Source organism: Vipera berus (genome assembly GCF_964194415.1).
Source record: "Vipera berus genome assembly, chromosome: Z".
In the NCBI taxonomy this organism is placed as follows: domain Eukaryota; kingdom Metazoa; phylum Chordata; class Lepidosauria; order Squamata; family Viperidae; genus Vipera; species Vipera berus.
The window spans coordinates 72234461-72246786 of NC_138205.1; the positions used below are offsets into that span (position 1 = coordinate 72234461).

Below are 12326 nucleotides of genomic sequence, written 5' to 3' on the forward strand. Positions count from 1 at the left end.
CAAATTTCCTGACAGAACCATTAATCAGCAGGAATGGCTTGCTTGCCTTCAGAAATTGTGGGTGCTCTATCACTGGAAGTTTTAAGAAGAGTTTGAACAACCATTTGTCTAAAATGGTATAGGGCCTCCTGCTTGAAGAGGGCCTTTGGACTGGAAGATCTCCAAGGTCCCTTCCAACTCTGTTATTCTGTTAAAATGATGCAAAAGAAATCAACTGTTTCTTTGATATCTTAATGCCAGACTGGCAAAAAAAAATTATTGTCAGACAAATTTAAAGTCAGTTCTGCTTTCATCAAATTTTGTTTTTGGTTGTTTTTTTTTTTAAATTGGCACTTACTTTGACATATAATCCACTAGTTGATTATAATATGGCTTATCTTCATGATCTTGATAAAATTGTGCTGCTATTTCAGGACTTATGTGTGCTTCTTTCAATTCGGAGATTAGAAATCCAGCATCTTTTACTTCATTTATAATTTTATCTAAAAGAAGAGGGGGACATCAACATTTCATTATTTCAATCTTAAAAGTATTGCATAGTATAGTATTGAACTATGAAATATGTTCAAATGTGTAAAAACTGACAAAAAGAAACTATTTTTCTGCTACTTGCAGAATTTCTCTGTTTATATGAATGTGTTATTCCCAAATGATGGCTGTGAAATGAGATCTTTTACATTTATGAATGAAAAAAATCTGTTACAAAATAATTAGCAGAAGATGAAAATTACAGTACTGCAGACATCGGTGCTGAAAATATGGTAACAGAAGCATCCGTTGAGGGTATGTGTGTAAAAAACCTAAGATGGCAACCAGAATGGTGTAATTGAAGCCCTGAACCTTTAATATGAAGCTACCATATTGAGGTTTTAAGGACTCCCCCGCATATGCCTCTGCTTGGAGGTTAGCATTTTGCATGGGAGTGGCTACTTGCCTAGTTAATGTTAACCCTGTACAGTTAGTTTGTGACTTAAAACTGTAGCTGAGCCTGAAATTATAGCCATAAATTGTCCCAGTCAAGGGGTCACCATGTGACCTTACACAACTTTATGACCTTTTTTGCTGTGATTGTTAAGTGAATCCTGGGGTCACTTAGTGAATGCCACTGTCGTTCAGTGAAAACTGCAGTTGTTAAGCAAACACATTTTACTCAATGGGTGGTTTTTTACTATGGGGCACAGCAATGGATGTAATTGTGAATTGGTTGCCAAGTGCCCAAAATGCAATCACATGAACACAGGGGTAGGATCAATTGTTGGAATTTCAAAACTGGGTTGGAGGTAGCTTTGGGGAAGTCCATCACAATAGTGATGTAAGTAACATGTCATAAATTGAGGACTACCTGTAATGCCTAAGCAAGGTTCAGTGTCTTTTTTTTGTCTTTTTAATCCGTCTAATTGCCTCTTCCCTTTGCTTTTTATGCACCCACTTTTCTCCCATTTTATTTTTTCTTCTAGCCTCCTCTTACCCTTACTCTGTCTGTTTTCTTTGTTTTCTCACTGTTGCTGCTAAGTAGAGGGAGGACAGCATGTTTATGTATATTACTGTGTGAGGAAGAGATTTGTTGATATATGCAGATGGGGATGAAATAATTTTATAATGGTATAATTTATTTTACAGGCAATTACAGGGACAGAGAAAAATATGAACACCTCATAATACTAATCTTACCTTTCTCTTCAAAAGCAGAGGGTTTAATGAGAGCCATAGTGTTTTCTACAGGAAAGAAGAATTGTAATTCCTCTGTAGCTTCATTCATGTTTTTGCTGCCATGCAGCTGATTGATTGGACAATCTTGGATTGCAAACTCAGCACGTAAACTGGAACAATGAAGTCAGAAAATTAAAAAAAAGACACCAAGCCTTCCTTCTTTGCCAGCTTCTGATACAGATAACATCTTAAAAAATCATCTGTAGTGTCAAAGGGAATGGTCAAAGCATGCTCTAATATTGAAATAAGCAATTTGATCAATGCATCATTCAAAGTGCCAAATAAAATCAGTGAAAGTACTATCCCAAGAATTATTTCAATGTTTTGTTTTCCAACACATTCTCATTGCATTCCTTTTGAAAGGGACAGATAAAAAATGGCAAAATAACTGTATCTATAAGGATTCAGTAAGAAAATTCAGATAAACATTCTGCCCCCAGGCTTCTTGTTATCTTAAAAAAAAGAAAGCAATGACAGGGCAAACTCTGAAAATAAAGCATCAGGTGAACAGATCACTTTTCTCCTGAAATAAGTTTTAAGGGACTGGAACACCAACCACAGGGTTGACCTAAAGTTAAAATTGAGATTCATATAAACATTCCTTTCAACAGCAGGAAACTAAAATAACTTGGTGATTATTAGCAAATATCTTGTAGACAGAGGGATGTTTTTACACTTTATCTGTCCATAGATATCACCTTAAGTAAAATTCAACATCAGTTAAGAAAATCTCATTCAATAATAATCATTGACATTTTAAAGGACAATCTTATAAATGTTGAACAGTGTAATCACTCAAGGATTTCTGCATATGGCAATACCGATGCAGTGGAGAATACTTCTTAACCATAGCCAGTTTCTCTTATTTAAATGGTGAATCTTAGTATAATGAATGTTGATACTCTTCTGCTATTGATAGGGAGGGAAAAAATGACTCCTTCAGGGGCTCTACAAAATGTTTCTCATGGTCTGGTCCTTGTTTGTAAGCCATATTTTGATAAACTGAGGTTCTCTGAAAGATAATGGGAGACAACCCTGGAGTGACTTTTTATTCAATAATTTGGGAACCAATCCAAAGGTTATCAATAAATGAGTTACTGAAGTCGTTTTATTTAGAAGTCAAACTTTTCACTGAATAATTAATAATATTTATTAAATACAAACTTAATAAATAACAATGTAAAAAAAGAATGTAATCATTTTCAGTCACTAAACTACAGTGCCAGTAATATATAAAATAGATACAATCTTGCACATTTTGTCTTGCACTTTCTGTAAATACATGAGTGTAAGCTCCTGCTTGGACAATATTAATGCAATGTCCTTTTTAAAGATGTGTAATGACATTGTTGAAAATTATATCTGTGCCTTCTAAGTTAACAAGTGGTTTCCTATAGAGAAGTGCCCACAGAGAAGTGTCACTTGCAAAGTTATTTCTGTATTGTATATTAAAATTTGTCATAACATGCCGAAGTAGTATAAGATACTATCCAGATGATGGCACTATTATCATAAACATCACAAGAGTGCACAATTTCAATAGAGAAAATAAAACAAGTTCTCAATATGCCACTATTACAATAAAAAAGATTACCTTTGGGGGTATTGTTCTTTTGCTTCTTGGACTATCTTTGGGCCAATTAAATCCCTCCATTTTTGGATTGCATTCTCTCGTACCAAAGCAAGAACAAGAGTTGGCCCACTGTTCAAGACAAATATAGCTTGCTTGTTTATCTATCTATCTATCTATCTATCTATCTATCTATCTATCTATCTATCTATCTATCTATCTATCTATCTTTCTTCATAAAATTAAAACATTTACAATTATAAAGAAAACCATACAAATATGTTTAAGGCAAAATTCTCCAAAGTAATAAATATTGACCTGAAGGGTTGATAAGATTATCCTTTATTATAGTTGTTGCTAAAATGATACTGTTAAAATTGTTTTCACATAAAACATCTTCTGGGAGTCAATGAACAATCTCAAATTTCATGAATGGTCAATGAGGTGAAGAGTTGGAGACTCCTCGTTTAAGATATCAGCATTAAGGTAAGCATTTATCAGAACTTATTATATTTAGACAGACTGCTTCTCAACAAATAATTACAAATCCATGCTATTTCTGTTATTTTAAACTTTAATCACTAAGCTAAAATTCTCCATTATAACTATAATAAGTTATAATTACAATTACTACTCACAACAAGACATTCTTCACAGAATTTTTGCCTTAAGAATATTTTTCCTATACATTCAAAAGATTTTATCTAAATTAATTTGGAATTTCATGATTGATCAGGATAAGTACAATGATTATCAGTCTCAACACAAGAGTTTTATAATGTTTGCGGTGCATGTTTTATCACTGAAAATTGCTAAATTAAATTGTTACAGACATTGTGACTGTATGATGAAATCAAACATTGGGCAATAATAGGTGTATCTACAGGGACTGGGACCAAAGCAGTCAAGGTGATTGCCTCAATCCAACAATTGAATTTCTGCCCTTCTTAAATAATCCTGGATAGTAACAAAATTCACATAGGAGCCCATTGGTGCTGGTGCTGGAAATTAAGCTCTGAGAAATTCTTGCAGATTTGTGATGCTCAACATGGATTCATAACTTCTGCATATAACATATGCTTTCAATGGGATCAGGAGAAACAGTAAACATCTCCTACACATGACAAGTACAGCAGAAGGAAAGGAGAATCAGGGGGTCCCACCCAACACCCCCAAACAAAAAATACTAACATAGCTATGATTTCCTATTCTAAAATAAGATATTTACTATGGTATGCTGTATTGTAGAAAATTCATTTAACTTGGGTACCTGGTCATTTGTTCCAAAAGAAATGGAAAATAATCTTGATTTTCATGTTCTCGGTAGAATTGACGAGCTTGTTCTTCTGATAAGATGATTTCCTTTTGCATTGCTATTTCAAAGCCATTTTCTACAATTCTATTCAGAATAGATTCTGCATAGCAAAAATTATATTGACCACATTACTTTTATCTATGTATAAATATGGGTATATGACTGGTGCTTCTCTAATATGGGGGTGATACAGCTTCACAATCCTATCAATTTTAGTCTCTTACATTCTCTTTCATGTTCTATACATTTTTCTGATCTAATGGCTAAATTACATTCAAATACCTGGAGAGAGTAAACCTGTTAACACTGAAAAGAAAGCAATTGATGGGGGAAATAGACTTATCACAATTGTAAACTAAACAATAAAGAGAGCTATAATGGATTGAGACAAGATTATTTAAATTATTACGCAGATAATGGGTAATTTTGCTGAATGGAAAATCAGTATATAAGTGCAACAATATAAAGAAATCTTCCATAGCAAAATGACTGGTTCATTGTGCAGTTAGATATTTGCTGCTTTAGAATATTCATGTGTAAATGATCATTTGAAATACACAATAGATTTCTGTGATAGCCTTCTGAAAAAATGGGCACTCTCTCATTAAGCCCCAGTATTCTGAATAATGTCCGTAGTAGCTGAGGAATTTTCCCAGTTTACAAATCAAAAAGGTTTCAATGTTGGAAAATGCTGTTCCATATTACTTTCCTGTTGAGCTTTCCAGAGTAGTTTTCCTTTAAGCTTTCAATTAATTTGGATTATAGTTTACACATTTTCACTTACAATCAAGCAAGAAAGAAAAAAAGAGAGAATAAGTCTGTATGTTTCAAACTACACCACATTTTAAGCAACAGTGTGTATTTCTTTAGATCTGTTTGCTTAAATATATTCTGTTATTTTTATATGTAAAAAGATTGGATAAAATTGTAATGTATACATTTGAAAATAGTGTAATCTAAGAAAGAAACAAGTGACAGGACATTGAATCAGAGTAGGTTCCTCAAGCTAGAAAAGGTAACTTTTCAAGCACATGAAATCATCTGTCTAAAGTACTGTCAGCTCTTACCAAATCTCATAAAACACCATCACATCTGCCTTTCTTCCACTTTTTTTTATCAAAACCTAGTAAGAATAGCAAAGTACCATATATTTCAGTTGTGTGCAAAGTGCCTGTAATAATTTCCACCAACCTCTTCTTTCTTTTAAAAGAGAAGGTCTGATCAATGCCACTGTTCGTTCAACAACTTTTTCATTCCTTTGCTTGGAAAAATCAGAGAAAAAGAAGGCAAGTTGCCTGCTTGTTTCTTCAACACGATCCTGAATATCACAGTGATGTAACAGATCTTGGTTTTTCAACATCTCTTTCAAGCTGATAAAAATGAAAATAATTCTAAAAAATGTATTTACAGTAATATTAACACAGGACTTACTTTATCTTCAATATCTTCAAAATTAAATACCCAGAAGCCAATATTGCATGTTAATATGTCAAAGGCAAAAAAGATGTGAGGGTAATACCATATTGTACTGAACAAAGTAAGTATTTCCTTAAGTCCTTTGGCAATAATACAAAAATGATTTGCCTTTGCTTTTTTCTGAGGTGTTTTTTCATCTTCCCAAATTAGCCTTTTGGCCTGGGATTCCCAGATAGTTTCCCATTCAGAAACATAAACAATGTAATAACTGATTTATGCTTATGAGATTAGCCAAATTTACTGTTATGTATTGAATATATATAAAGTTGTGTTAATCCCTGCTAAAGTAAAACTAACAACTCCAACTGCTTGTGAAGCTAAAATGAAACTAACCTTTAGATGACCCTGACTGTTAACTCCAACTGTTTTGGAGGGAAACTTTGAACATTCATATTTGGGCGGGCTTTTCAAATGTTGTGATTGGTTAAGGCCCTGGGGGCTCAGAGTATAAATTACACACAATTGCCTGCAGTGCTCCTGTTCTAGTTTGAGTCAATAAATAATGTTGTAACTATGCTGGTCAGCTCCTTGCCTATTGAAACCCACTACTCAATACTTACTATTTGCTGTAACAAAATATAAGAATAGTAAGCATTTAAAAAATTCTCCCTCTGAAAATTTTCTCAATGCTCTGATGAATTGACTGTTTTAGAAGTGGTCCAAATAAATTAGTGAACTGCCATTCTGGTTTTTGAATTACTAAATTTATTCAAATAATTATATCTGCATACACATTACAGTATTGATAAATTTTGGTTTACCTCCTCTTTCCTTCTCCCTCCTTCTCTTGTATTATCAGAACATATCAAAGCATATATTCATCACAACATAAAAACCAAATCTTTATATGAATTCATGGTCTCTTTTTTCCTTATTTTAATGAGTTCTTGCAAACCTAGCTGGACACTAGTAGCTTCTGAAAGATTTTAAAAGCTGCAGCAAGTGATGTGGGGGCAAGCTGGCTGTTTGATTTTGGTCTTATCTGATTAACTTTCCTCGTTCACCAGTCCATGTGAATCCTATTCAAAGTTGTGCACTTGGTGGATTGTGACAGTTATTACAGATGGAAGGAAGGGACTAGTCAGGGCTATGACAGTTGGCCTTCTCTGCTATAACCTCTAAGTACTAAATTCTGCAAAAATCAATTAAAGCCTGAATATATTAAATCCTTTTAGCTTCAAAATGCTCCTGTAATATATTATGAACCTAATCTTTAAAGTCTGTTTAAATTATAGCCATTAGGCAAGTAATTGAATGAAACCAGGCAATTTTAGTTAGCTTAGATCAGATTGGGGAACAAGATATTCAAGGCTATAAATCCCATTAATTTCAACAGAAATTGTCTTCAGTGAACAAATGGTTGCATCCAGTGGTGGGATTCAAATATGTGAACAACCAGTTCTCTATATGGATGCTGCTTCTGGAAGTCCATTCTGGGCCTGGGCAACAAAAAATTAGCTACCAGTTCTGCTGAAGTGGTGGGAACTGGCTGAATCCCACCATTGGTTGGATCTCAATAACTTAATGGGATTTACATTAGACTGGGGTGTCAAACTCAATTTCATTGAGGGCCGCATCAGTGTTGCAGTTGCCCTCAGGGGCCTGGGTGGGTGTGGCCTGGGTGGGCATGGCCTACTGGGTGGGTGTGGCTAGAGTGCGTATGGCCTACTGGGTGGGCATGGCCAGCTCTACATCGTTTGCATCAAGGGTGCCTATGGGGGCCTGGGCAGGAGTGGGACAGATCTGAGGGTCTCTGGCAGAAGGAGGGTCCTCTGGGCCAGGGCCAAGGCAGCGGGGGCCGTTCCCTCACTGTTTCCAGGATGGCTTCGCGGGCCGCATGAAACCACTTCACAGGCCGGATCCGGCCCCCGGGCCTTGTGTTTGACATGTCTGCATTAGACTAATGGAATGCATTTGGTTGAAATGGATCTGTTTTAAGCCTGAATCCACCCTACTAATTGTGAATTATGGACTTGCAGAATAAATCTTTTTCTTGTATATACATAGATATAAACATACATGACATACCCAATTACAGGTGTCACAGAATGTTTCCTCCATGCTTCAGATAAAAATTCTCCCTTTTCTTTCATTTCTTCTTCTTCCTTTTCCTCCTCCTCCTCCTCCTCCTCTTCTTCTTCTTCCTCCTCTTTCACTGCTTCCAATTCATGTAAAAAAGGCATACTTTGGCCATGTTTTCTTTCAGATATTATCAGGATATAGGAGGGTGCAGACAGCATATATGAAACAAAGTCTTCAAAATCAGGCTGGAGAAAAAATGTTTTGCATTAAATACCAAGAAATATGCTGACCTCACTGCATTCATCCTGTTAACAATAAGATATAAAATATTACTATATTTATTACCAATTTTCTAATAACCTGTTAATGAAAATAATAAAATATGATATTTTAGATAGTCAGGAAATGTCACGCATGGGAATTTGTGCTCTATCTGCTTTTTTAAAAAAGATATTAATTTTTGTTCCTAGAGATGATGTTTCTGAAATTTCGCTTCATTGCTCTTGCAAAATATTGATGCCAGCTTGGTTCCTAAATCTTGCCCTATACCAGTGATGGTGAACCTTTTAGAGACCAAGTGCCCAAACTGCAACCCAAAACCCACTTATGTATCATCAGGTACCAGGTGGGCATGGTTCATTGGGTGGGTGTGGCTGTGGTGGTCATGGCAGATTGGGTGGTCATGGCCAGGGTGGGTGTGGCTGCTTCAATGTTGCTCATGGGGAGGGACGCCTATGGGGACCAGGCAGGGTTGGGGGAGATCCAGGGGGTCTCTGGAGGGTGGGATGGTGGGCAGGAGGCTCATCCTGTCGGGTGAGGTGAGGTGAGGCAGGGAGCAGGGCAGGGGTGCCATTGCTGCAGGGCAAGGCAAGGCAAAGCAGGGGCTGGGGTGGCTGCTGCCTGATACCATCGGTCCCCACACAGAGAGAGCACATGTGGAGGGCCAACTGTGTCCATCAGCAGCCACAGCCTGCCGGCCCCTCAGTTTCGGCATGAAGTGGCTGTTTGCCACCTCGCACGTTGCACCCAATGCAGCTGCCATGAGGCCGCGGAACAAGCCAGGCATAGGTAAGGAACCGGTATACTGGTTTCTTACCACCGCCTGGCTTGCTCCAGGTGTCATGGCAGTAGCACTGGGCAGGAGGCAGCAAACGGCCGGTTCCGACGCAATGTGGCTCCAGCCACAGCCACTTGTTGCCTCGTGCGTCACACCCACCCCCATCACAAATCTTTCCAGAAACTCACTGCAAAGGATGCCCAGCATGAAGGATGCCAGCACATTTCCCAGGAGCCAGAGGGGTGCTTCATGGCAGTGGCACTGGGCAGGAGGCAGCAAACGGCCGGTTTCGGCACAACATTTGCTGCCTGACACCATCGGCCCCCACACAGAGAGAGCACATGGGGGGGCAACTGTGTCCATCAGCAGCCACAGCCTGCCGGCCCCTCAGTTTCGGCATGAAGTGGCTGTTTACCACCTCACGTGTTGCACCCAATGCCACTGCTATGAGGCTGTGGAACAAGCGGGGCAGAGGTAAGGAAATGGTATACCAGTTTCTTACCGCCACCTGGCTTGTTTCTTGGTCTCACGGCAATGGCATTGGGCAGGAGGTGCCAAACAGCTGGTTTTGGCATGATGCAGCTGTTTGCCGCCTTGTGTATTGCACCCAATGCTGCTATAAAGCAGCTAGGCCAAAAGCAACTTTGCAGCTCTGCCCAAAGAGCCACCAAAGCAGCTGGTGGAGTGCCGGAGGCTCGGGGAGGGAGGGCGCTAAAGTGGGCAGTCGGGCCATTGGCAAGAGCAACATGTCTGAGTGGAAAGTGACCTCAGAATAAGTGGGGCGGGTAAGGAAATAAATCCTCACTCCCCCCCAGAAATTACCTTTCTTTCCTTACCTGACTTCCAGCCCCATGCCATTGCTCCTTCGAAATCCGCCATCGCCGCTGTGTACAAGGAAACAAAGGAAGGGTTTTGGGGAGAAAAATGGTTAATCAATTAATTCCATCTTCACGATCTTTCACGAGAAGTTAGAATTGATTGATTGACCTCCCAAAACAAACTTCCTTTGTTTCCTTGCACACGGCGGTGGCGGATTGCAAAGGAGAAACGGCACGGGGCTGGAAGTCAAGTAAGGAAAGAAAGGCAATTTCTGGGGGAAGTGAGGATTTCTTTCCTTACCTGCCCCACTTGTTCCAAGGCTGCTTTCTGCTCAGACATGTTGCTCTTCCCAATGGCCCAACCACCCACTTCAGCGCCCTCCCTCCCAAAGCCCCGGCACTCCACCTGCTGCTTTGGTCAGTCTGCTGGCCCCCACCTCAACACCCTGTCCACTGCCACCCAGCACGGCTGCCCCGGGGCTGCAGGGGCTGGCCTGGAATGGGAAGGGCATGCACCCCACCCTCCTGCCCCCATGCAGGGTAAGGTTGCCCTCCTCCCAGATACCCTCGCCTCCCCCACGTTTTTTTACTAACTTGCCTTTCAGCTGCATTCCGTTTCTCCGTTCACTTCTCAGCCTTCGCCGTGTGTTTGTGGGACTATCAGTAAAAAAAAATATCCATCAGACTTTCTAACCTCTCACGAGATCTCAAGAAGCTAGAAAGTCTGGTTTTTTTACCGATAGTACCACAAATGCGGTGAAGGCTGAGAAGCGAATGGAGAAATGGAATGCAGCTGAAAGATAGGTTAGTAAAAACAAAAAAACACTTGGGGAGGCGGCGGCGGACGTGGCAACCTTACCCTGTGCAGGTATTGATGCAGGTTGCTCATGGACGGGACTGAAGACCTAGGACTGGGGCGATGGCGCACATGCCCACAGAAAGGGCTCTGCATACCACCTGTGGCACGTGTAGATTTGCCACCACGGCCCTATACTGTTCATTTGTTGAACACATTTCTATACCTCCGATCTCACTAAGTGACCATAGCAGTTTACAATATAAACATAAAAATTGATATAAAAACATCAAAAAGCCCCAAAGATAAAACAGAATTAAGAACAAAGCTAAGATTAAAATATTAAAATTTTTTAAAAAGCAGGGGCAGTAACTTTCATATCAGCATACATCCCCAGAATCAGATATCACTCTTCAACCCCTATGGCAACAGAACCACAAAAGAAATTAATATTTCCTATCAAATATAGCAAACAGATTATGTGCTTCATATCTAACAATGACTATAGTCAAAAATACTACAACTTTAGAGAGGAAGAAGGATGCAAGGCACAATTGATGAAAGAAAATATAGGGGTAGAATATGTTATAGAAGAGAATATGTTTAGGTTTTAACACATGGATTAGTTATATGATAATTGCACTGTGTAGTAGTTCTTGGTTAAAAATGAATGTTAATGTTAATGATAAAGAATAAATGAATTAATGTTAATGAAAGAGAGCGTTCTTTTTTCATTCTTAGTTCATATTATCTGTTATATTTATATTTTAGTTTTCTTCCAAGGGCATCACTCCCTGATTCTTCTCTAATATCTTAACTTTTATATCATGCTGGCTCTCACATGTGCCAATATATATATATATTGGCTGTTGATGAACAAGTAGGTTGAATACACAGAATTGTATGCATTAAAATAAACTGATAAGAAATGTTTATAATAGTACTCTAAATTTAAGATTGTTTAAAAATTCTAGATATTTTATGATTAGCATAGTGGCTCTCAGTTCAACAATTCAGGAAGCAGTCAGTTTACATACCTCTCTCAGGCCATGGATTATAGTGCTCAAGTTAGCAACAAAAAACCAGGGAATCAAATACATGATATTTGAAACAAATAAACAAACAAAAAATGTGAACATAGCTGGAAATGGAAGCATATACAGTATAGCAATAAAAAAACAAGAAAATCAAAATTAAAATTTGTAGCTAATGATGACAATTTATATTTATACTGTATAATGGAGTATATTTGACCAAGCAAACTTTAGAATCGTGTTGTATGGATAAAATAGAAAAAATTGATGAGTAGGCTAGTATCCCAAAGAGCACCTATGCTTCTTCAACAATATTATAAGACAAGATATTAGAAATGAGAATGATTATGCCATCAATATAGATAAGGAATTGGTAGATGCTTGTAAGCTATATTAATATGAGAATGGTTTGCCTTCCAAATGTTACATTATTTGAAGTGCTACATTAATGACATGTAGAAGAGTGATGTGCAAAGAAAGGACATATTTTGTCCCTAATTGGGGTGTTGAGGTGCCAAGAATACCTGC

The 12326-nt window shown here is 38.2% G+C and overlaps 1 protein-coding gene across 1 annotated transcript in view; it reads right to left on the minus strand.

Annotated features, from left to right (window-relative positions):
• Nucleotides 1–12326, minus strand: part of NME8 (NME/NM23 family member 8) — a 46064-nt gene that overhangs the window by 9645 nt on the left and 24093 nt on the right. Inside the window, exons 10-15 of the mRNA XM_081345098.1 lie at nt 8100–8338; nt 5787–5965; nt 4551–4695; nt 3305–3412; nt 1672–1820; nt 338–482 (exon numbers count right to left, since the gene is read on the minus strand). Coding sequence (XP_081201224.1) covers nt 338–482; nt 1672–1820; nt 3305–3412; nt 4551–4695; nt 5787–5965; nt 8100–8338 — 965 coding nt within the window. The remainder of the gene's footprint in view (nt 1–337; nt 483–1671; nt 1821–3304; nt 3413–4550; nt 4696–5786; nt 5966–8099; nt 8339–12326) is intronic.